Genomic DNA, 24,871 nt, shown 5'->3' on the forward strand with positions numbered 1-24,871 from the left:
CTCTGAGCTTCTTTCTTGGCACACGATGGAAATCTGAGCTGTACCTCTGTGTCTTTCCCCGGAAGAGAGGTGTCAGCTCAGCTCCCAGGGACTTTGTGAAGTCAGAAGAACTCAGCAATAAAGGACACAGAGCCATGAAGGGCTGAACGTGTCTCATTATTATCACAGGGTATAGTAGCCATGGAGTCCTGTTAGGAATGAATTCTATAGAGAAATTCTCCAAACGGATTTAGTCTTTTATCTTGGCTAACAACCATGTCCCACTGGCCCACAAGTGAGCTCCATATCTGAGCACAGATACTCACTCACAAGGAAGAAAGGGTGGGAACCACAGCGTCTGAGAGCAGGGAGATGACTCTGCTGAGTGCCTAGGGGCTCTCTGACCTCATGGTTCTCACGTCTAAGCACCTGCATAGGATCCAGGTGCCAGTCAGCAGCACCCAAGAATATTCCTGCCCAAATGGAGCATTGTATCTCTGGCCCACTCCATCAGAAAAATTCAAGTTGCTGGACTCAACTTCATTCTCAGACTTAGAACTCTGTTAAATTTCAGGACTGTCTCATAAAGTTTTCTTAGATTTTTGCTTAGGTTTGAATTTCATCAGCACAGTTTATAAGCTGGACAAACAGAGGCGTATCACGGGATCTGTCTATACTACTCTTGGTAGAATGGGGACAATAGGGTTCTTCCCTCCCAGACGCTGTGTGGATGGTATGACACATGTGAAGTGGGGGCGAATGACACAGTGCAAGCTTCCTGTTTGCCTTCTGGTCAGTGTTACTATTCCTAATGTTGCCATTGTAACTACCCTGCAAATCAGGCACAGAAGCAAACAGTGACAACACAATACTAACGGCAGCACCCAGTGACAGCCAGCATAGGGTAGCAGCTGCTCTTCTCCAGCAAACCTGCTTTGCTGGTACCACTTCCCACTGCAGCCATAGAAGAGAAGGCTTGTCTGCTATTAGTGTTCTCAGCAGAGAAGTGCTCAAAGATCTATGCAGTCACTACCTCCTGGTTTTGTAGGTGAGGAACCTGAGGCCTACCTAAGGAGTTGAAGTGGTAGGTCATGGATCCCCAGATGGCCCAAGAGGAAGAGTTGCTGACACTTGTAGCATCTGGTTATGTGAATTCCAGCTAGAGTCAGGGTTTCATAGCTGCTTGGTGTCTGTATTATTGTTACAGATGCCTAGGGCTTGTCATTTCTAGAACTGAGGTTGGTCTGGAATGTAAATTGGGGCCAGATAGGTGAAAAGCCTGACTTAGCCTGCCACTCAGCAGCTCTGATATGTTGCTCTATTATACCAGTCGTCTGATGGAACCTCAGTTTCCCCCACTCTCGCAGCATAGCTATTGTCCTGGTCTCACAGGATTGTTGGAATCATTGGTTCAGGTTGTGTGTTTGTGTGGGATGGGTACAGGGTGGTATATCTCACACAAAGATGCCCCAATCCCTTTTGAGAAGCTGGAAGTGATTGTTTTGGAAAGAACAAGGAATGGTCTTCCTTCCTTCCTTCCTTCCTTCCTTTCTTCCTTCCTTCCTTCCTTCCTTCTCCCTTCCTTTCTTCCTTCCTTCCTTCTTTCCTTCCTTCCTTTCTTTCTTCCTTCCTTCCTTCCATCCTCCTCCTCCTCTTTTCCTCCTTCTCCTTCTCTTTCCCATCCCTCCTTCTTTGTGGATAGGACCTCATACTTACCTTGCTTGATTGGCTGGCATTCCACCTCTCAAGCCACACCTACAGCCATTCTATTTGCTGATTATTTTGAAAATTGAATCTTGTAGACTTTTCTGCCTGGACTGGCCTTAAACTTCAGTCCTCCAGATCTCAGCCACTTGAGTAGCTAGGGTTATAGGAGTTAGCCATTGGTACTCAGCAGCCAATAGAGATTATGTGATGTACCTCTATCGGCCTTGCTTGTGAACTGTCCTGCTGAGAAACACCCAAGCAAAGGTATGAGAAAAATTTATGAGTTAGTCATAAAATTGTAACATAGATCTATGTGAGAACTGAGTTGAGTCTAGCTATGGACTTGACTTTTTCTGATGGAAAGGGCTAGAGACTTAGTACTCCATTTGGGCAGGGGCAGTCTTGGTTGCTGTTGACAGGCACATGGGTCTTATACAGGGGTTGCCCATAAGAGCCCCATAAAGAGAGATCCACAAGCCATTCCCAACAAGAGACACCCCCCCAACCCGGCCAAAGCATCACCTGTGGTAAGGTAATCTGGGCTTCCTCTCAGACAGGAGAGTATGCCAGGATGCAGGCATCAGGGTCAGGAACCTGGTGTGTGGACCCAACCTCAGGAGAAGCAATGCCACCCAGCACAAGCAGAGGTGCCCAATGTGAGTAGCTCTCCCTGCCCTTGCCACTACTGCAGATGTCCCAGTGAGCCCTGGGTGTGGAGTCCCTTCCCATTCCAGCTTGATTACTTCCTCAGCTGGGAACACAGCCCCTGGGCCCACTCTGCCCTGGGTTTTTATGTAGAAACAGGGCACATCCCTGCAGTGGCTGGTGTCACCCTCTGTCAGAGACCTCTGAGCTCAGGGCTAAGCCGAGCTCCTCTGCATGGCCCAGAGCCCTGAGCTCCTGGCCCCTCTCTGTCCCATGCATCTCTTCTTGTCCTCTCCCTCCACTTCAGGATCTCATAGCCAATGGTGGTCACACTTTGGAAGAAGGTGGACCTTCTGTCTCCTGCCCCGTCATTCATCCGTGGATCTGTCTCTGCTCTGCTGCCCACCCCTTTCCATCCCTCATCACCCCCACCCAGTGCAGTCTCCTGTAAACCGCCAGTTATTCCCAGGAAGCCCCTAAATTGCACAATTTGCATCCTTCTCTCCCTCCTCAATCACTCAGACCACCTCTAAGGTTCTGCGCCCCTGGGAGGGGGGGCAGGTGGTGAAGGGAAGACTACGCACACCCTTGGGGGGCCCTGCTGGTGACTGGCCTGGGGTGACAACAGGGGAAAGGAGGGATGTGGCATCTGTGCCTGTGGAGGGAACAGGGCTGTGCACAGCCTGGTTCACTGACTTGTCTTTGTTTTCAGGCCCAGGCCTCTGCGACATTCTCAGGAGTAGAGCCTTGTCCAGGAGAATTGGCCCTGGCTTCATCCCAGCCTGTGAGGATAAGGATGGAGGCTTTACACCCGTGCAATGCGACCAGTCCCAGAGCAGCTGCTGGTGTGTCCTGGGCAGTGGAGAGGAAGTGCCTGGAACTCGTGTGGTGGGCAGCCAGCCCTCCTGTGAGAGTAAGTTTACCCCACAAAGGACTATCATATCCAGGACTGTGGGAATGGAGGGCACAGAAGGTGCAGGAGAGACGTAGTGACATTTGATTCACTTGGTGTCAAATTTTTGTCTGCATTCTGAAAATGCTCAGCCTGGGCTGAATAGAAAGGGCTTGGCTAGGAATCTCCAGTGCTAGTCCTTCAGGCTGCTCCAGAACAGCTTACGATGGGTCTATGCGTGGTCTCTCTCTAAGTCCCTCATCTCAGGATGTCGGGATGGTAATTCCAACCACAAGGTGCTTCTTGCATTTGGGGGTATGTTGACTTCTTTTGTCTTTATTTCTAGTTCAGAAAATTAATTAAATATCAAATAGAAATATATATCATATAAGTATTATTAAGATAGTGAAATACATTACTGCATATTAAAATCTACTGGTTATGAATTGTTTGCTTTTTACTTCTCCTATATACTCAACTGTCAGGACATGGCAATACTTTTAGAATTTATTTGAGCAGTAGAGTGGAATAGTTCTAGGATCTTGCTCACTGTGAAGGTGGTGTTGACTGACTCCCAGTAAGTGTGACAGAGAAAACTCAGAGATGGGGACAACAATCACCACTTGATGGGGACCTGAGGCTTATCCCCTAAGCCCTCTGAACCTTATTTTCCCAAGAGTAGCTATTTCTTAGAAGCTATTTCTTAGAGTAGCTATTTCTTGGTAGGACTGGTGAAGAGCATCTCTATGAACTCTTCATTAGTGAAGGAAATACTAGTGCCCTTAATAAATGTGTATTATTAGTTCTGCTAGTGTCACTGAGGGTCTGGACATGCCCAGTTGCCTCTCTCTACCTTCAAGGTCAAGGTCACGGAAAGTGCTGCCTCCTCTAGGCATTGCAGACATGACTGAGTGGTAGGCCGCTGACTCAGAACACAGCTGTGGAGCTTCACTTGGCTCGCTTTCCAGCTGTAGGCCAGAGAAGTCCTTTCCATTCAATCTGATATTTATCTGTTGGCTGGGGCTAAGGGTAGTCCCTGCTTCAGTCTCCTATGTGTGAGAAGCTTGGGAGGTCTGGCAAACACACCTACAATGTGTACAATTCTGTAAGAAGGGAAGGTGGCAGGCAGAAGCGGTTTTCTGGTTTGTTACAAGTGAGGGTAGCACATAGCACCTTTGAGCTACCTCTCTCTGTCCCTCTCTTTCTCTCTTCATTTTGTCTCCAACTCACTGTCACACACACACACACACACACACACACACACACACACAGCTGCAGCACTTAGTGAGAACCAATTCAAAAGCAAGTCACTGGGAGATCTTTTTTTATTTTTATTTTTATTTTATTGTGAAAATACCATACAGAGGGGTTACAATTGCATGAGCAAGGTAATGAGTACATTTCTTATCAAGCATTGTTACCTCCTCCTTTGTTTCCCCTTACCATCCCTTCCAATCACCCCCCCGCCCGTGCCAAAGTTGTAAAGTTCATTTTCAACATAACGACTTGTACATCTCATTGTTGCAATGGGTCCACCTGTATCCCTATTTAAATATGGTATATATACACAATGGAATAATATGCCTCCATCAGAAAGAATGACATTGCCCCATTTGTTAGGAAATGGAAAGACTTGGAAAAAAATATAGTAAGTGAAGTAAGCCAGGCCCAAAGAAACATAGGTCCCATGGTTTCCCTTATTTGCAATAGCTAGTATATGTCTGGAACAAGAAGAAATGGTCACTGGGAAATCTTAGCCCAATGTCATACCCTTGGGCTAAGGATTGATTACTCCTCATCTTTCATCACCAATGTCATTGAAGATTTATAGCAGACACATTCTGGCTGCAGTGCTGAGCCTGAGTGGTGGTTTTTCTCTAAATCTCAGAGTGTGTCTGCTTTTTAACCTATGCATCCTCCCATGAGATGTTGGTCAAGCACTGTGCTGAGGCCTGGGAGAAGGGAGGGGAAGTCCCTTGCTCTTCCAGGGACACAATCCCATGGGTGTCCCAAGGTGAATATGCAGAAGACTAGAGTCTTAAATAACTGGCCAAATGCAGGTCCACACCAGGGGCCTGGAGCCTAAGAGGAAGAAGGCCACCATGAGCCTCACAATCCACAGAGAAGGCTGGAAGATTAAGGTTATACTACACCTCAGGGTATACCTGAGGGTCAAGTAAAGTCCTTTCAGGCTATGAGAAGGCAGGAGGCAAAGGAGGAGAGGAGAAGGAAGGGGCAACCGCTATAAAAGGAAGAGGGAGTCCATGTCTGGTTTGGGCAGGGAGCTTGGGTAGGGTTGTGGGGAAAGGAGGGTAAGAATGAGGCTTCCATGTGGGAGCCTGACCAGGAAGATTTGCTGTCTGTTTCAGCTGAAGCTAGGGATCATCTTGCTGAGGGGTGGAGGTGGACTGAAGAGACATTGAGTCACAGCTTCACTGACTCAGGACAGAGGAGACAGTGGCTTAGTGCAAGGCCACTGTGCTTCTCCCTTGGGAAGCCTCAAGGCAGAAGATGCCACTCTTGGGGCTTGTGAGCAGCTGCTGCTGCATCCCTGCATGAACTGTTAATTCCAAGATGGAGAAGACAGCTTGGAGATCCATTGAATTTATCAGCGGAAGATGATTCAAGACTCACATGTGCTTGTGGAGTGGGGGTCTGGAAAGCTGAGAGACGGTGGGCACCTACAGAAGGAGGGCAAAGAAGTAGGGGAGAAGCTCAGGCTATGCTGAGGAAGATCTGGGATGCCGAAGTAGGAAAATGGGAAGAACAGATAGAAGCTGAGCCCGCAAGACCTGACAGGCGCCTACGGCTCTTCTCTCTCCTGCTCCTAGGTCCACAGTGCCCGCTGCCCTTCTCCATGTCCAGTATGGCTGGTGGAGTGGTTCTCTGTGACACAGCTTCAGGTCCAGCAGGGGCCACCGTCCAGCAGTGCCAGCTGCTCTGCCGCCAGGGCTACCAGAACGCCTTCCCACCGCGGAGGCTGGTGTGCAACTTGGAGAGTCGACAGTGGGCATCAGAGCCCCCTCACCCCCAGTCCTGCCAGAGTAAGTGGCCTTAGGAACCCGTGTCTCAAACCATGCTTCCCCTCAACGCTGTGGCGGAGGGCCAGAATGCAGCTCCCTAGCCACTTCCTTTCCGTGGCCCAATGTAGTGTTCCGTGATGAGCCAGGGTACTGGGAAGAGGAACTATACCAAGAGGATTCTTATGGAAAGAGCAGGTGTGTTTCCAAGGCCCTCAGAGTTGGACTTTATGTAGCTTCTCTCGAGCTGTCTGCCCTCTAGGGGAACTGCTATCATTCCAGCTCTTCTGGGGAATCTTGGGGTTCAGCATATCCGCGTGGCTCTGAGGCCCTGTGAGGGACCATGCGCCCATGTACTCAGAGTTGCTTGTCCACCTGACCATGGCTTGCCTCTGCTTTCTGCCCAGGTCCATCTGGGCCTCCAGGGTGAGTACCTGGCAGGGAAGAGGGCTCAGGCAGTGACAGGTGGGCCCCAGCACCCTCTGTAAATACCAGCTTTCCGTGCAGAGCCTTTCCTCTGCTGTCACACTGAACCCATGTGACCCACAAGAGCAGATGCATAGGGCAGTGTGGCACTACTAAGCTCTGACCACATCTGCCTTGCCAAAGCCTCATTGTGGTGACTCACAGCCAGACTAGGCAGGAGTGGACAGCTGGGACCTCACACTTGGCCCACCCAGGGTAGTGGGAGGGGCACCTGGGAGAGAGAGCCCAGTTCTGGGACTGACCATCACAAGGGTCTGAATAGTTACCAGATGGAAGAGACAGAATTACTTGCAAAGCACAGAGCCACTGAGGGGCCTCATCCAGGAAAAGGTTAAACGTTGATTTGGACAAGTAGCCTGTCCCTTAGACTACAACAGGGTCAAGTCAAATGAAGAACAGGATAGTCACCATGGAATCTAGAGCAGGGATTTCTGGAGAAGAACAATAGGTGTGTTTAACCCCAAAAGCTGAATGCAGGGCTTCCTTATGTATCACATAAGGATTGTACATTAAACAACTTAGGGAATATCTACCTGCAAAGTTACATGGTGTGGCCTTGTTTGTAAAACAATGTGAAAGATGTTCCAAGGAGAATGGCTAGGACCTCTGTTTGGGATTTTTTTTTAACTGTAGATTTTGTTGTTATCTTTTCTTCTTATGGTACTGGTGATTGCACTTGCTAGGCAAGTGCTTTGCTACTGAGCTACATCCTGGCTATGACCTCTGGAAAGCCTTCTGATTAGAGGCTGAGGTCGGACTGAGTTTGCATGGGTGCCAACTCAGAGACAAAATATCATGGTAGATAATATTTAGACTCTGATGATGATGGTGAACCATGACAGGGCTTGTATGCTTCAGACGTGATAGAGGAAAAAGCAAAAGAAAGCTGAGAAGGGTCCTGTTGTAGGTCTGTGGCCTTTGCCAGCTGATCCCAGTGTTTGTCTGCAGAGCCCCAGCTGTGGCAGACCATCCAAACACAAGCACACTTCCAGCTCCAGCTGCCTCCAGGCAAGATGTGCAGTGCTGACTACTCTGGCCTGCTACAGGCTTTCCAAGTCTTCCTACTGGATGAGCTGGCAGCCCGTGGCTTCTGCCGGATCCAGGTAGGTACCTGGCCTTCCCTAGCATGAGACAGAGCTGAACTCAGAGTCACTGGGAACCAGGGAGTCCAAATGAACCTGTGCTTAGCTTCAATCTTGACTCATTCCACCAATCAGAAAACGGAGGCTCAGATCTGGAGGAAAATTTGATCATGGTCAAGTATGTCAAAATAGAAGTAGAATCCATATTCATAACATTATGGCTATTTTTTTCCATGGACAGATGTCACCTGTATCCTAAGCCCTTATTATGCATTCATTGCTTGCTATAGATAGCCAATATGGTCCTCACAGGGACCCACTTTATAGATGAGGAAAGGAGATACGAGAATTATAATAGATCCAGAATCACACAGCCAGAAATGCAGGATTCGGGCAGGGTGTGGCACGAAGATGTGGTTAATACAGGGCAAGAGCCTGGGAACATGGGAGAGGAAGACCAAGATATCAGAGTTCACTCTAACTCTCTGCACATCATAGGACCAGATATATTTTCCAAATCCCTAGAAGAAGAATCTCATTTACCACCTGGGAAGGCATTCCACCTTAAATAATGCACAGCTGAGTTTCCCAACTGTGTAGTATCCAGGGATTTGGTCATAAATATTTGTAGAGAGATCTTTAAAGCCCTCCAGATCAAAGTCCTCCTGCTGAGGTTCTTGTCTCATTATTGGTACTCCCTGGTAAAAATTTTGGAGGACATTTTTACATTAATCAAAACATAAAGTCTTGATTTTTAAAACAAGTAGAAACAAATGTAAGTAGTTTTTATGCCTTAGCCAAAGAAATGTGCTTGACCCTAATATCAGTTATTGAGTGCTATGTCTGTGGAGCCATGCTGGGAACTTTACATTCCTTACCTCTAGTCATGCCAACATCCTGCTGTGGGTGCCACCCTGCTCCAACTAACACATGGATTCACCAAATCCTGCAGAGGAGATATACACTGATCAAGATTTCATATAGCTTAGATGGCCTAGGACTGCCTTGACTTTCACTGTACCTGATTGGTTCTTTCATTCATTCATTCATCCATTCATCCATTCATTCTTGCATTAACAAATGTTTGTCTGTCTCAGGCCAGGCATGGTTTATGGTCTGAGCATGATTCAAGATAAACTAAGCAGACACTAATTAAAATGATAAGGGCATATTATATAGCTATAAACCACTGCAATGAGGCAATGAGTTCATCAGAAACTGAATTCAACTTCAGTTTGTCCACAGTGACTAAAATTTTAAAGAGACAACAAGAGAATAGGGAGGAGATAAGCAAGGACTTGGGAAAGCCAGGGAAATGGAAATTTTCAAAATCAGCTGGAAGAAGAAGTGGGTCCTGCAAAGCCCACCTGGGTGTTTGCCAGCAGGTCCTTGGTGAACTTTGTCTCTGTCTCCCATAAGAGGCGGGACCCAAGTGTTGGCTGGGGCCACCAGTCCATTCTCCTTGCAGCCTGGAGTTTTTTGGGCAGGTACTTTAAGCAAGGGAATGAGTCATTTCTCAACATCATTTGAGCTATTGAAAACTATGTTAGTGCTTGTTTTTATTTCCATTGGCCAAGACTGAGGCCCAGAACCCTGGTTAGAACTCAAGTCAAGACAGAATCTTCTGCTCTATACAAGAGGGTGAGGAAGCCTGGTTAGGAACCTAGTGGTAAGCAGTTTCAGGACAAAGTATCAAGGGGTAACCATAAACAAAGAGGATCTAAGCCTGGGGAAGGTCTTATCTTCAGTTGGAGATGATGTACATTGTTCCATGGTTGACAGATCTGGGTTCCAATCTAGCCTCCAAAGTGTTCCCAGCATGTCCTGGACCTCTACCAACCTTACTGAGCTTCACCTAAATCATCTTTCCTCTGTAGCTCAAAATACCCACTTTGGAGGACAGATTCGGTGAGAAAATACATGGCTCCCAAGTCTTAAGCTCTTGACACTGCTAAGAGTCTTATGTATTCTAGAACTGCCTTGGTTTCAAGTCCAGGAAGAACCGCTTCCTGGCCATGGGAGCCTAGGTAGTCCCTTAGCCTTTTCAGGGTGATTCTTCATCTATAATGTTAGGGAGGGCAATTATGGTCCCAATCTCATATATTTATTCTGGAGATTAAACCAGCTCATGAATTTAAAGCACATCTCACAGGGCCTGACTAATGGAAATGTGCAAACATTGTGCTATATTGCTTCCTATAAATATAAAGTGCCTGCCGCATGGCAGGTTCTCACTATAGAACACCCATATGCACTCACTGTTGTGGATGGTATAGCATGGTGCACAGACACATGGAAATACATTGTCTAGGAAGAACTTGCTACCAATGCTGAATCTTCTGTCACCTTGATCTTGGACTTCCAGCCTCCAGAACTTAGGGAATGAATTTCCATTGTTTACAAGCCACCAGATCTATGGCTTTTTGTTACAGCAGCCAGATGGGCTAAGATATTCTTTCAAAGAGGATGATGTGAAGAGGGAAAGATGTGGCTTGTGTTTCACCCTGGATCCATGCTGGGCCCTTTCTTTGATCTAACAGTACTCAACAATGGTCTCCCTGCCCTGACACTGGCCTGAGGAGTCTGCTGTCCAACTGTTCATAGACAGTCCACAGGTTTGATGTAGCCTGCTTAGGCTACACACAGCCAAAAAAGCCAGTGGATACTATGGGGTAGGACGCATGTGGGATATGTCCTACTGGGTGTCTGATGGCTAACACAAGGCTGTCACTGGTGGATATGGAGAGAAGAGCTAGGAGCACTTGGGTTGTCAGTGCACAGAACTCAGCAATTCTTCCACTTGCACCTCTTCGCTGGGTGACCAGGGCACTTGTTATTGTCCTTGAACCTTGTTTCCTGGGGTGAGGAAGGCTCCTGTCCTGGTCCACTTGGTGGACAGGAAGTGACATAAGTCCTTCTGTCCTCTGGCAGGGGCTTGGCACCGTTGGGATGTGCCTGTGTCCCTGAATTGAGGGCGTCATTCTCCATGCAGGTGAAGACTTTCGGGTCCCTGGTGTCCATTCCTGTCTGCGACAATTCTTCGGTGCAGGTGGGGTGCCTGACTGCAGAACGTTTAGGAGTGAACATCACATGGAAGTCACGGCTTGAGGACCTCCCAGCAGCTTCTCTTCCAGATTTGTATGACATTGGTATGCTGACTTAAAAATGCCAGGTAGCCCCTCTGAGTCACAGACTCTACAGCTGGTAAAGATATGTGGGCTTTCTGGGTCAATGGAGGGAAAGAGTCACATACGCGGTCTGTGGCAGGAGCTATGCATTCAAGAGTGTATAAAAAGCAGCAGAGCTCTGGTGAGTAGTGAACAGTATCACAGACATGAAAGAGCCTACCTGTGGTTTCATGAAGTCTTCTAAGGCCCAGTTTCCTCTGCACAGAAGGGAGAGACCACAGTGTGAAGAGCAGAGTGGGGTGGGGCCAGAGCCTCTTTGCTAGTTTATAGTTTATGTCCTAACCCATTTGTAAAATACCTCAGACCACTGTCACTACGTAGGACCAGATAGTTACAATCCGGATGAATGAGAGAGCACAGTGATACAGGAGGATGAGATAGAACGGAATCTATGCTGGCTACCGTGAGCATGCGTAGCGGAACTTCTAGGTAGGGTAATAAGTGATTCAGATACTTGTAACCAGAGGCAAGGGCAGTCACTCTCTTTCTAACTCTCGTGCAGTGGCCAAACACCCAGGGTGACCCAGAATAGCTGAATGAGGGGAAAGTTCAGTGAGGGAAAAGTTTTAACAAACATACTCCAGGGTACAACTCAGGAAACAGATTGCAATGCCATTTGTCCTGTCCTCTTTCTGTTGTCATGGAAATGATCTGTGTGAAACCATTCCTTGTTCAACATTATGAAGTTAGCTTCCCATCTGCCTTCTTCCAGAAAGGATCTGATAAATGTGGGCAGATCTGACACATAATAACATGAGACAGTATCCCAGGTAGAAGCAATTCGGATGGTGGCTTCAGGTCATGGCTAGCTTTCCTGAAGCACATGGTAGTGTGGAATGCTCAAAGCCTGCTGAGCCACTCAGCTCCTCCTGCTGTGCTCATCTGCATTTGTCCTAGAACCCTAGGGTTTCCATAGGCCTTGGGTTTAGCTGAACACTGTAGCAGAGTGATTGCCTCCAGGCAGTCTTTATTTCCCCCTTGGGGTAGCCCTTCATATCCTCACCAACTGCAAGAGAAGCATTCCTGGGTTTATTTGGCGCCTATTAAAACTGAGGATCAGAGCCATTGGCTTCTAAGGTTTCCATGGCTGAGTATCTTAGGTCAGTGACTTAGTTATGACATCCTGTTCCAAGATGACCTGCATTGCATTGGTACCACAGGTGACCACAGAAGTGGCAGCAGCCCAAGACCTGGGTGGGATTCTTACTTGTGCTACTCACTCCTGGGTGAAGTTCCCCTCAGTTTGTCTTTCTGTACAAGGAGAGACCACATGTCTGTTTCTTTTCAGCCAGAGTATTCCGTGTAGCTTCTCTGTAGACCTTCGCAGAGCACAGTGAGGTGACCTCCGTCTCCTCATGTGTCTTACAGAGAGGGCCTTGGTGGGCCAGGATCTCCTAGCACGCTTTGCAGATCTGATCCGAAGTGGCACGTTCCAGCTCCATCTGGACTCCAAAACGTTCCAGGCAGATGCCACCCTCCGTTTCATCCAAGGCGACAGCTACAGCACCTCTCCCAGCACACGGTTTGGGTGCTTGGAGGGATTCTACCGTGTACCAGCCATGAGAGAGACCAATCAGGACCCTCTGGGGTGCGGTAGGTCCACTTCTCTTCATGTCCTGCCCTGTGGAGCCCTAGTAGGCTTTGGGAGGAGCTGGGCTCTGGAGACACATGGAGTTGAGAATCACTCATGTGTTCAGTCAAGGAACATTTTTGACCTTCCTCTCTGATTGAACGTTATTTGATAGTCCTTACCCATTAGGAGGTTTAGACTGTCTTGGACCCTGGGGCTAGGCTGCTCTATCTTTGCAAATAAGGCCGATATCTACTCTGCAGTTTAGGTGGACATTTCTTGGCCTGCCTGTGGCAATATATCACTAAATACAGTCCCTAGATGGCCATTTACCAGCCCAGACTCTGACTCAGGGAAGGAATTCTGTAGGTGGTTTTCTTGGACTGCTCTTGCTCTTGCCCTTGAGCATCTTTGGACAACAGTTTCACAGGGATGTAGCTGCAAATCTGTTGGATGAAAGCTGTGTTCCTTTCCCCCCATTACCATATTACCACAGAGTTATTGGCTTAGAATCAGTAGTTTACCTTACATTTCTGCAGGTTCCATTTCAGCATGGCTAAAATCAAACTTGGTAGGCTGTATTCTTCCTAGCATCCCTCAGGTGATCTGTTTCTTGCCTTCGCAGTTTCTAGAGGCTGCGTTTCATGGTTAGCATCTTCCCTCTTCTATTATCAAAAGCCACAGTATGGCAGCTCTCTATGTCTCTATGTCTCATCTTCTGATTTAGGAACACTTTTAATGACACACAGCTAGGTAATTCAGGATACTCCCCACTCCATTACAAGGTTAGTTGATTTGTGACCTTAATCTTATCTATAACCTTCGTTTATCTTTGCCACATAACTTAGTAAACCAACGGATTCCAGGGATTGGGACTGTGACCTTTGGGACAATTGCAACATTGAGGATTTCAGGGTGAGATGCTTCTCGCTGTGCAGAGGGAGATGGACAGGCTCTAATTATTTATTTTTAGACAGAGAGATGCTCTCATCCCCTTCCCCCATGCAGTATTTATATTGGTTACAACACAAAAACTACATGGCCTTTCCTTTTTGAAATCTGTACCAAATTCTGACCCCCACTGACTGGAGATGCAGTTAATTCTTAGCCCAGGCAACACAAGCCCAACCACTTCTCACAAATGTTCACAGAGGGTTTGCAGTTTACAATGTGACTTTGCAAGGAAATTCTCATAAGAGTCGTTGGCGATAGGGTATTTCTCCATTAGACTGACAGGAATGCTGAGGGTCAGATTTAATGGAATATATACCTGTCATCCCCAAAGCAGGCTGACCTACAGAAGAGTGAGTCAATGTCACCTGAGTGTCAGGGGACAAGGAGCCATAGGTTCTCTGGGACAAGAGCCTATGTTCTGTCTTACCACATCATCAGAGCTGCTCACACCCAAGGACAGGCAGGAAGTGGGAACAATGGATGGGACAGGGTCACAGAGGAGGACTCACACAGACACATCTGTCACCTGGTTCTCTGACTTTAATGTAAGGAGTCCTTGGTTCTCCTGCCAAAGACACTGAAAGAGTGGATTACACATGTGCGTACATGGGCATGGATGTATATATGCACATGAGTTTGCGTGCATATTTGCCCACATACATGTGCTTCAATGGATACTATGTGAATACATGTATTTGTGTGCATGTGTGTATGTGTTTATGTGTGTATACTCATGTGTTCCTGCATATACTACATGTGTGTATGTTTTTATGTCTGAGTACATGAAAATGCACAGCAAATGAAGCAGCTGGTTAGAAATTCCACCTTGAGCTTTCTTCTGAGGGACTATATTAATAGCCACTATCAATTCCTGTTCACCCAGGGATGTATGTGGGAAAGGAGAGGAGAGACCCTATGGGTGTCCACTAGGGACCCAGGAATCAGCAGCCAGCTTAAGGGGAGCAAAGACTTGGAAGGCACAGAGAGAGCCACAGAATGATGCCTGGGAAGGAAGCACAGCGATAGGCTTTTCCCAGGAGGCTTTTCTTCAAAAACAAGAGAGTCACATTTTTTTCTGCCAAGGATCAGTGGAAAACAATTGTGGCATTGTTTTCCCTGACTCACAAAGGATTGTCAATCATACCATTTAGCCCCACCCCCTTACTCCAAAAAGAGAAAGGTCTAGAATGGAATTCATGAAGAGAACTGAAAGTCTTGGGTTTCCTCCAGTATCAATCATCCCTTAGTAGTTCTCTGATATGCGTGGAGGCCTTGTTAGCATTTCTCTGTCCAGACAGTTGAGTATTACTAGTCCCATATCATGAATGAGAAAAACAGTGGTATGTGGTTATACATATATACTGTAGGAAAAAAAAGTTCTCTTTGAAGTCAGACACATTCCAGCTTAAGTCCTGGCTTCAACTCTTTCTTGTTGTGGAAGTTAAGGAAGTCACTCTCCTCAATGGTCATGATCTGGAAAATAGTAATAATAACTATGCCATGGGACCTTGTCTTGGAAAACAATAAATAATTGATTCAAAACTCTTGGCTCAGGGCCGGGAAGTTGGCTCAGTGGTAGAGCGCTTGCCTTGCATGCTCAAGGCCCTGGGTTCGATTCCTCAGCACCACATAAGCAAAAAGAAAAAAGCCGGAAGTGATGCTGTGGCTCAAGTGGTAGAGCACTAGCCTTGAGCTGAAGAGTTGAGGGACAGCACCCAGGCCCTGAGTTCAGGCCCCATGACCGGACCCTTCCCCCCCAAAAAAAAAACCACAAAAAACTCTTGGCTCATAACCAAATCTCAGACAATGGTTTTGTAGTCCATTGGCAGTACTGAGATTTAAGTTTATTACCATCTGTCCTCAAATTCTTTGGTTATGTGCATCACTCATTTCAATTCTCAACAGGGGGTGCAGTAAAATCTTACCTTCTGGTATCTATCTTTGGCTCTTGCCCTTCTCAAACACATCTGGAACACAGCTGTGAAGTTATAAGGTAGAACATTGTCCTGTGGAGATTGATCAGACTCTGTGAGTCACCTCAGGGAACTAATCTAGATGGCCCTTGGGAGGATAGTGACTCAGAGCCCAGTGGGAGCATCCATCCTCCATGCCTCTCGTAGACTGGGCAACAGTGATAGAGACCTGGGCATTGCTGTGAGGTACGGTCCACCTTACTGTCTCAAGGCCTGCTCTATGGTTCCTGGGAATTTCCTGCTGGAATCCTTCATAGCGACTGGCTCATAAAGGAGGATCACAGGGAGATTGTCTAGGCTTTCCAGTTTTCATTCTATTCAGAATGAACTTTCACTTATTCGCTATAAATTCTTATAATAGAACTAGTCCTCTATGGATTTTTTTCCTGAAGAAATATGCTATGTCTTTTTCTCCTCCCTTCTTGCTCCTTCCTTCCTCTTTTTTCTTTCTTCCATTCATCCATCTGTCATCCATTCATCCATCAATTGATATATCCATCCATATGGCCAAGCTTTATATAATTACCTCCCTAAAAACCATGTCACATGTTCAGAAAAGCAAAAGACAGACATAGCTCCACTTTGAAGAAATTCAGTTTATTTGGGGGAAATATAGGGAAATAGGTGTCTGGATAGTCATGAGAACAAAACTTCCACTTATTGGGACTGTGAGGGATGTGTGTTGTTCTGGGACCACAAGCATGAGCTCTGGACAGATGAGTAGCAGTTTCTGCTAAAACAAAAGCAGATAGGAAGCAGGCTCATGTGTGTGTGTGTGTGTGTGTGTGTGTGTGTGTGTGTGTGTGTGTGTGTGTGTGTGTGTGTCTTTTTAGGGAAAGTATCTATGTTATAGACTGTAGAAGAATGGAGTCTATGGGGAAAATGGCAGGAGGTGGCTGGAGAGATAAGCAGGGACTTCCTCTCTGTCTTAAGACCAGCTACCTACTGGGGGGATGAATGGTAGTGGTCTGCTAGCTGCAGTCTTATTCTGACCTACAAAGTGCCAATAGATGAAAAGACTCTTGCTATGAAGGACAGAGAGGACCATGGGAGGAAGCAACACACATGCCTGGGGCAGAGAGGAGGTGTGGGGCTTGTTAGGTTTACAGCAAGAAGGTAGCTCTCTTCTTTTTGTCCTGCCCAGCACCCTGGGTTGTGCTGACAGGGTCTTTCAGGCTGGCCAGCAAACTTTTATTTGCTTTTAGCACTAAATTTGGAGTGCTTGTGCTCATAAAAGTAATCCCAGTTCTAAAGTGCTGGAGGTTGTTCATCAACAACCTGACTCATAAAAATAACAAAACTCCACTCACTGGGGAAGATATTTTGCTTGGGGCAGATTAGAAAACAGTCTCCAATAAGTGCCTTAAATTTCTGCTTTTCTCAGAAGTGCCAAGTGCATACGCAAAGCAGCGACAGTTGGTTGCTATATCAACACTGGCTCCATCTTGGTGCATCTCATTCCATTGTGCTGGTTTCTTTACCAGAGGAGGTTGTTGGACCAGGAGTAGAACACAGGCTTTGATTTAGAGATGAAGAGATGAGATTGCATTCTCACCTCTCTTGGCCTCACTGGTCAACCTTGATCCTCAATTTTCTATATTCTAGAATATAGGTGATACCTTTCTCATTGGATTGTGGGTTAGCACTTCAAAACATCAGGCTCTATACCTGGTATGTTTTTATAATTTCATTTCCCACTGCCTTTTCCAGAAAAGCCAACTACCAAGTCATGCATGAGCACACTGGGGTTTAGCTTTCCCACCTGTGAACTAAAATGCTAGCTCTTGGCAGTGATATGTTAATGCACATAGACAATACAGATGAGTGCAGCAGAGGGTCAGTATGCTTAAAGCATAAGTGAGATTTCAGCTCCCACCTTATACTGAGTAAAAGCTCAGTCCTGGAAATTATTTGGCAAACTTGTGGACAACACGCACTGGATCAGGAAAGAGAGCAAAAAGATTATTCCATTTGTCCTCTGAGCCATAACAAATTAACATGGCCGAGTTTCTGTGCTAGCCTTGGAGTAGAGATCCTAGGATCTGACCTTAGAAATCTTATCTTATGATATATGAGTCTCTCTGGGTAGGTTCCTGGCCTTTTAGCCTGTGGGTGTTTGAAGGGATTGGGAGTGTTTGAACCCAAGGGACAGGAAGCACTGAGAATCAGCCCATGCACAGTCTGTCTCAGGAAAGACTATCATCCAGGACACCAAGTTTAAGGGTGTTCTCACCCTCAAGGCTGACCTTGGGATTTCTAAGACCATCAAAAACTCAATAGCCCTGCTAGCAAGAATATTCTTTAATCTTATACCCTGAATACCCTATCCCCTTATTCTTGTCCCAAGTGTGAGCCATATTATTAGAGACTGGCTGACAGAGAGGGAGGCCACAGAAATGGAGGTTTTGAATTGGAACATCCCCACAGAGCAAAAACAGCCTGTTTGGACAGAACAGGCATTGAAGTTGGCTACAGGAAAGACTTCCTCAAATGATAGGTACTATAAGTTCATTATTCCAAAAGGATAGGGAAATGGAACCTCCAGAAATTCTACAGTCCCTTACACAGGTACAGTGGGCAGTGAGGAAACTCACAACCTTTCTGCTTCCTACCACACCCCACCACACACCTTTAGGTTTTAGAGACATTCCCATGGAAATGTATTACTGGGTCCTCATCTTATGCTATCTTCATCTTCCTGCCATTTTGCCCCTAGACAAACTGAACTCTGGCTCCATAGCTGGCTTTGTTGGACATTTTTCTTGCTATTCCTTGGATATAATGAGAATGTTGCTCTTGTTGCCGCCCCCTGAGATTTCTGTTCTCTTGCATTGTTTCCTGGGATTATTCTTATCATTTTGTCTCAAGGGTCACCCTTCAGAGGGTCTTTCCGTTACCAATACACTCCATTTTACACAAGCCTGAAGAACTTGTGTGCCTCCCTCTTCTGCTGCAAGAGAAAGGCTGGTTTGCCTTCTCACAACTTTACCTTGGCTTTGGAGCCTGAGGTACACCTAGCTCTCAGTGGGTATTCATTTCTGGATGAACCATTGTGCTGGTTTTAGAGTTTCATATACCCCTTATTCTGGGGCTGTTATTGTAAATCTAGTGTTTTGTGCTTTAAGCTCACGTCTCTGTACTTTTTTCCTAGTTAAGTGTCCTGAAGGCAGCTATTCTCAGAATGAGCAATGCATCCCCTGTCCTGTTGGATTCTACCAAGAGCATGTAGGCAGCGTGGCCTGTGCCCCATGTCCTGCAGGAAGAACCACTGTGAGCACCGGAGCATTCAGCCAGCTTCACTGTAAGTCCTGAGGCTGCTCTGAAGGAGATGTTTCTTGGCCATGGCATGGGAAGGTGTTTGGTGGCAGCACTAGCCTGCCTCCAATAGATGCTGATAATACTCACTCCCCCAAATCATGATAACCAAGCATCACTCTGAACATTGCCAAATATCTCTTGTGATGACAGGGGACAATACTGTCCACCATTAAGGACCACTAGGCACACAGAAAAACATGCGGGCTAACTAGGCAGGTAACTGTCTAAAGAGTTTCCTTTTGGTAGATGGTTCTGGAGGTTCAAAGCTTTGCGGGCTGCATATAAAGATGGCAGTCCAGAGGAGTTGAGGGCATTAGTCACACAATAAGGAGTGTGGTTATTTCTGTCTGTGATTCTTGTCTCTCTGCCTCTTCTATTTTTAGTTTAGTTTTTTTTTTTTTTTTGGATGGCCAGAACTCAGGGCCTCATGCAAAATAAGCAGGCATTATAGCATTGAGCCATACTTCCAACCTTGTTTTACTTCATTCTTAGACATGTCCCTGGACCTTGATCCACCTATTTTAGGGTTTCCATCATAGTTGGGATGGCAGACAGGTGCCACCATACCTATCTTCTTCTGTTGAGATGCAGTCTTACTGACTTTTCTTCCTTGGCTGGCCTGAAACTGTCCTTCTTCTTGTTTCAACCTCCCACCCTGCTAGGATTACATACATGAGCCACCAGTTCTTAGCTGTCTGCCACTTCTTATTAAACTATCAAGATAAAATTGAGGGACCTATCCTTAATTGTGTTATCTAATGGCCTTATCTAGTGCTAATCACTTCCTAGAACCTCTCCCCAGTTAGCATGGTTTCCATTCTCTTCATAGCACATAAGAAGGGTGAATTTCACTAGAGTTTGAAGGAACAACCCACACTGGAGTCAAGATAGTAGAGGAGGGTAAATGGTGAAGGGCCAGGAGCTGGGGCAGCAGCAATGGGGCCAATGCTTCAGCCTGGGTTTGAGTAGATGGAAACAGAGGGCAGGGGTTCTTGAAGTCCAAAGTGTGTAATGAGGCCCAGAGTGCATTCACAGCACTGGGAAGAAGGATGCTTTCTGGATCTGAACAGGGAGCCTGAGTGTCATGCTTTGATGAGGATGAGGCCACTGAAAATTTTAAACCAGAATGTGTAAAATGGGTGACTTTTCCATCGGCTGATACCTGGGCCTTTGGAGTTGGAGTAGAAGGGGACCCCAGGACCTGTTCCTGATTTCTATGTCCAATTCTCCTTCCAGGTGTCACAGACTGTCAGAAGAATGAGCAGGGCCTGCAGTGTGACCAGGATGGCCAGTACCAAGCCATCCAGAGGGACAGGGGAAGTGGAATGGCCTTCTGTGTGGATGGAGAAGGGCAGAGACTGCTGTGGTCTCAGACAGAGGCCCCACTCTCTGACGCCCAGTGTTTGAGTACGTGCTTGTGGGTACAGTAGCTGTGGCGATGGGATGGCTTCTCTGGGACTCTACAGAAAGGGAAAGATGTGGGACATGCATTTGTCTCCTACGTTAAATTTTAAAAAATGTTAACCTATATGAGGTTGCATGGCTACAGATGAACACGTACACTCCACTAGATCCAACAAGTGCTCATAATTTGTGCTTTTTTGAATCTTTTGAAAGCAATTTTCTGACATCATAAGATCCTACCCTTAAATACTCTAGTATGCATAAGAAATAAACCTTTAATAAGGGCTCACCTGTCATTGTGTCCATTGCTATGGGCAGCTTGCTTCTGCCGGTCAGGCAGCATATCATGCCTACTTGGGCACTGTGGAAACATTGAGTTGTCAGTCTTTACTCCATAACTTCCTTGCTGGGTGACTCAGAACACATTTTTCAGTGTCTCTGATGCTCAATGCCCTTGGTCTGTTTTCTGTGACAGAGAGCCCATGGCTTTAGATGGAGTAGATGTGTCTTTTATCTAGATTTATCATCTCTCACTAAGTACATGTGAATGTATTGACTTGATGTTAAGCAACCTCCGTTGCTTAACCTGTGAACATAGGTTCATTTATAAAACTGTGTGATGAGGGATTCTATACATGCTTGAAAAGATATATGCAAAGAACCAATACTTTTATAGTTTGGGCTTGTAAATAAATCCTAATTTTCCATTTTTATTTCATACTTTTTTACTAACATCAATTACTTGTATAAGGAGTTTACTTCAATATGTTAGTATATGCATACAGTGTACTCACCCCTTAAATCACTCACTCCTCTTCCTTCCTCCCAAACCAATCTCAACAAGCTTCATTGTTCCATTTTTCACTCAGGCATATAAAGAATTTTAACCACATGCATCCTTCTTTACTATCTCCCATTTGCCCCCAGTCCCTTCCCAGCTTTCCAATAGTACCTCCATACCAACAGGACCTCTGTACTCTTGCCCATTCAAAGTTATTTTACAGTGTGTGCTAACTGTTCAAAGGGGTTTAACTGTGGTTATTTCACACATACATATACAGTATTTTAACCAAATTGTCCCCTCATGTACTTTGTCTTTATTCTCCCTATCCTCTGTAATTCAAGACCTTTCAGTGAGTTTTGTTTTTCTATCTTCATTCACATCTTCACTGTGTTTTGCTATTGTACATCCTCAAATTTTCTGTTTCTTTCCCCTCTCTAATACTCTCAAACTGCCCCACAATTACAAACAAACCATGAATACACATAATCTGTGTATTTACATGTTCATGTTATCTTTTAGCTCTAGCATCTACACATGGAAGAAAAGATTTTACCTAGTTCTGCTGAATTTGGATTGCTTTGCTTAACATGATGACCTCCAGTTTCATCCATTTACCTGCACACACATTTTGTTTTTCTTTATGGCTGAATAATACTCTGCTATATGTACATACCACAACTTCTTAACCCATTCATGACTCCTAGGGCATCTTGACTACTGTCAAGTTATGGAAATATTGCTGCAATGAACATGAGTGTGTCATTATATCTTAGCATTACATTGGATAAATACTGAGAGTGGTGTCTCTGGATCATTTGGCAGTTCTAGTTTTAGTTTTTGAGGAACTTTCACACTGTTCTATAGTGATTGCAGTAGTTTACATTCCTACCAACAATGTATGAGGGTTCCTTTCCCCCCACATGCTCACCAGCATTAGTTGTTTGTATTCTTGATGATAGCTATTATGACAGGAGTGAGGTGAGATTTCAGTGTCATTTTTATTCATATTTCCTTTATGGGTAGGAATGATGAACATTTCTTCATGTATTTATTCGCCATTTGTATTCTTTCCTTTTGGGAATTGTCTGTTCGGTTCGTTTACCTATTTTTTTTTTTTTTTTTTTGGTCGGTCGTGGGGCCTGAATGCTGGGCCTGGGCGCTGTCCCTCAGGTCTTCATCTGAAGGCTAGCACTCTACCACTTGAGCGTCAGCCCCACTTCCAGCTTTTTCTGCTTCTGTGGTGCTGAGGAATCAAACCCAGGGCCTCATGCATGTAAGGCAAGCACTCTACCACTGAGCTACCTTCCCAGCCCCTCGTTTACCTATTTATCAATGAAGTTTTTTATTCTTTGGTAGTGTAGTATTTTTAGCTTTCTGTACATTCTGGTTACTAATTTCTCATTCAATCTATAGTCATCAAAGATTTTATTCCCATTATCTAAACTGTCCCTGTAGTTTAGTGACTACTTCCTTTTCTGTGCTGAAGCTTTTCAGTTTGATACAATCCCGTTTTTCAATTTTTACTCTTATTAGCTGAGTGATGAGAGTTCTATTTTTGATAGGTACCTGAAAAATTTTGGCACCCTAAGGTGTTTGTGGCCTAGATAATAGACCTTGCTCATTGACAGTTGTATTTTATGTTATTTTTGCTTGATAAGGAATGAAGTTCACGTCATGTAGCCTTGGAAAATTATCTTTCTTCTTCCCTCCTAGCCTGGTTCCTTGAGCAGGTGGCACTGCTTTTCCTACCAAATGGACCTCAATTACGCCTATGATAACTGGAGAAGCAGATGCTAACTTATAGCTTAGACAATCACTGTCATACAAATGCCTGAGCCACACAACATGCTCATATCCATATGTCTGCCTTTTCTTTTTAAAAATAGCTTACCTCATTTCAGAAAGAATTCAAGTTGTTTTAGGAATAGAAGATTTCCAATAAAATCATATGATATAATTGCCATTCAAAGACAAAGGCAAGGAAATACAAGTTTGGATAGAATAAAACAAGAAACAATGAGAATAATGAGTACAAAAGCCTAATATAGTATTATTTTTTTTCCTCTGACCTCTTGATAATGAGGTGGAAAAGAGAAACTTGGAAAGTTACAGTGCCAATGAACAGAGGTGAGACAGCATGCCTGAGCTCCCTTATGAAGGACTAGCTGAACTTTAAGGGAATATATGGGGTAGGGCTTCTTGATTATATAGGACTTAAACTGTTAGTTTGTATGAAAGCTATTGTTGCGATACATTATACTCTTCAAGGGCAGAGTTCACAAATCTGTCTTATTTTCAGTGATGCAGAAATTTGAGAAGGCTCCAAAATGGAAGGTAGTCTTCAGTGCTGATGCTCCTGCTATAGTCAGATCTAAAGTCCCTGTTTCTGAATCTCCTCTGGTACAGTGCTTGGCAGGTAAGGGATATGGGAAGATGGGTGCATGGAGAATCATGTAGAATATGTTCTTCAATGTTGGCAAAACACATTGTGTCAAACCACTTACACTATAATGAAAAACCCAGCCTATCAAACACATTGTAAACCAATTGATGTCCACATGGTATGCACAATCCATAACTTCATTGCAGAGTTTATCATGTAGCTACCAAATGCTAAGAATTATAATAAATATGTAGGGACAGAAATAAATGAACTTAGTCCACTGAAAAGCCATTTGCGTATGGAGAGACAATGATAAGAACTATTTGCTAAACATGTATATACACTGCCTGTACCCAGTGTATCTATCCATAGTGGCCAATGTTGGCACAAATTGCAGATGAGAAAGAGAGGGCATGGAGATTGTCCATGACTTCTTCGGTGACACTGAGTTAACAAACCTCAGTGCAGAAGCTCAAGCCCAGGCTAATGGATATGAAGGCCAGCTGTCTTAGCCTTAGAGATAGGTCTTCTTCAGTGATTGAATATGGTGTAGTCATTGAGCAAAAGGCCCTTGGAAGATGACTAGGGTGGGCATATACTGCTGTTTGTATCATAATCATAGGGCAAGACAGGAAGTAGGAGTTGAACAAACGTGTAGAGCACATGGTGTTTGAGGAAACTGGAGGCATAATGCTAAGGGGTACAGTGAGTGGACCTGATGAGCCAGCACCAAGAAAGCAACCTGGATGCAGAATTAAAGCAGTTATTTATTTAAGCTGGAAGGAAGAGCCCACTCATCCACACCTATGTATACACATGGTAGCAGCCACATAGCTTGACTTGGAAAGGCACACCAGAGAGTTGGGCAGAACAAGAGGGTGAAAAACTACATGGAATGAGGCAAGGAGACAGGACAGTCCAGTCCATGTGTTAGGATCAGGACATAGTTAATCCAACCATCCCAGCCTCAGACACTGACTGAGCTAAAGGTGATGGGAAATGGCCAACAGGTTGAGGAAGATAATGAGGTTGTCTTTGAAAATCTGGCAAGACACTTATCTTTTCAGAAAAGGAGAACAAGGTCTTCTTATTTAGGCAGCCTGTGTGGATCAGGAGGGTGCACATAGCAGGCCTGTGCTGGTCTTTTTTGCATGCCATGACAAAGTGCCATAGGGTATGGGAGACAGCTTGAATATGTATGTGTGTGTGTGTGTGTGTGTGTGTGTGTGTGTGTGTGTGTGTGTGTGTGTGTGTGTGTGTGAGGTATGATGTGGACATAAATGCAGTTTGTGTGTGGCATAGTGTGAGTGTGGTACAGTATGATTAGTGTGTGTGGTGCAATGTGAATGTGCAGTGTACGTACAGTGTGAGTGTGCACATGCGGTGTGAATGTGGTGGTATTGGTGAAATAGTCAGTGAGCCCATAGTGTGACTGTCTGGTATAGTATAAGGGTGTGAATGTAGATGTGAGGAGAGTATGAGTGTG

General features: G+C 45.4%; 1 protein-coding gene across 1 annotated transcript in view; it reads left to right on the forward strand.

The window, feature by feature from the left end:
- Nucleotides 1–24,871, forward strand: part of Tg (thyroglobulin) — a 188,328-nt gene that overhangs the window by 24,117 nt on the left and 139,340 nt on the right. The window contains exons 15-23 of the mRNA XM_069991843.1: nucleotides 2,240–2,342; nucleotides 3,044–3,244; nucleotides 6,055–6,267; nucleotides 7,678–7,832; nucleotides 10,804–10,960; nucleotides 12,368–12,592; nucleotides 18,648–18,797; nucleotides 20,051–20,221; nucleotides 23,302–23,418. Coding sequence (XP_069847944.1) covers nucleotides 2,240–2,342; nucleotides 3,044–3,244; nucleotides 6,055–6,267; nucleotides 7,678–7,832; nucleotides 10,804–10,960; nucleotides 12,368–12,592; nucleotides 18,648–18,797; nucleotides 20,051–20,221; nucleotides 23,302–23,418 — 1,492 coding nt within the window. The remainder of the gene's footprint in view (nucleotides 1–2,239; nucleotides 2,343–3,043; nucleotides 3,245–6,054; nucleotides 6,268–7,677; nucleotides 7,833–10,803; nucleotides 10,961–12,367; nucleotides 12,593–18,647; nucleotides 18,798–20,050; nucleotides 20,222–23,301; nucleotides 23,419–24,871) is intronic.

The sequence above is a fragment of the Dipodomys merriami genome, unplaced genomic scaffold, assembly GCF_024711535.1.
Source record: "Dipodomys merriami isolate MVZ:Mamm:240054 unplaced genomic scaffold, mDipMer1.0.p SCAF_4, whole genome shotgun sequence".
Taxonomy (NCBI): Eukaryota; Metazoa; Chordata; class Mammalia; order Rodentia; family Heteromyidae; genus Dipodomys; species Dipodomys merriami.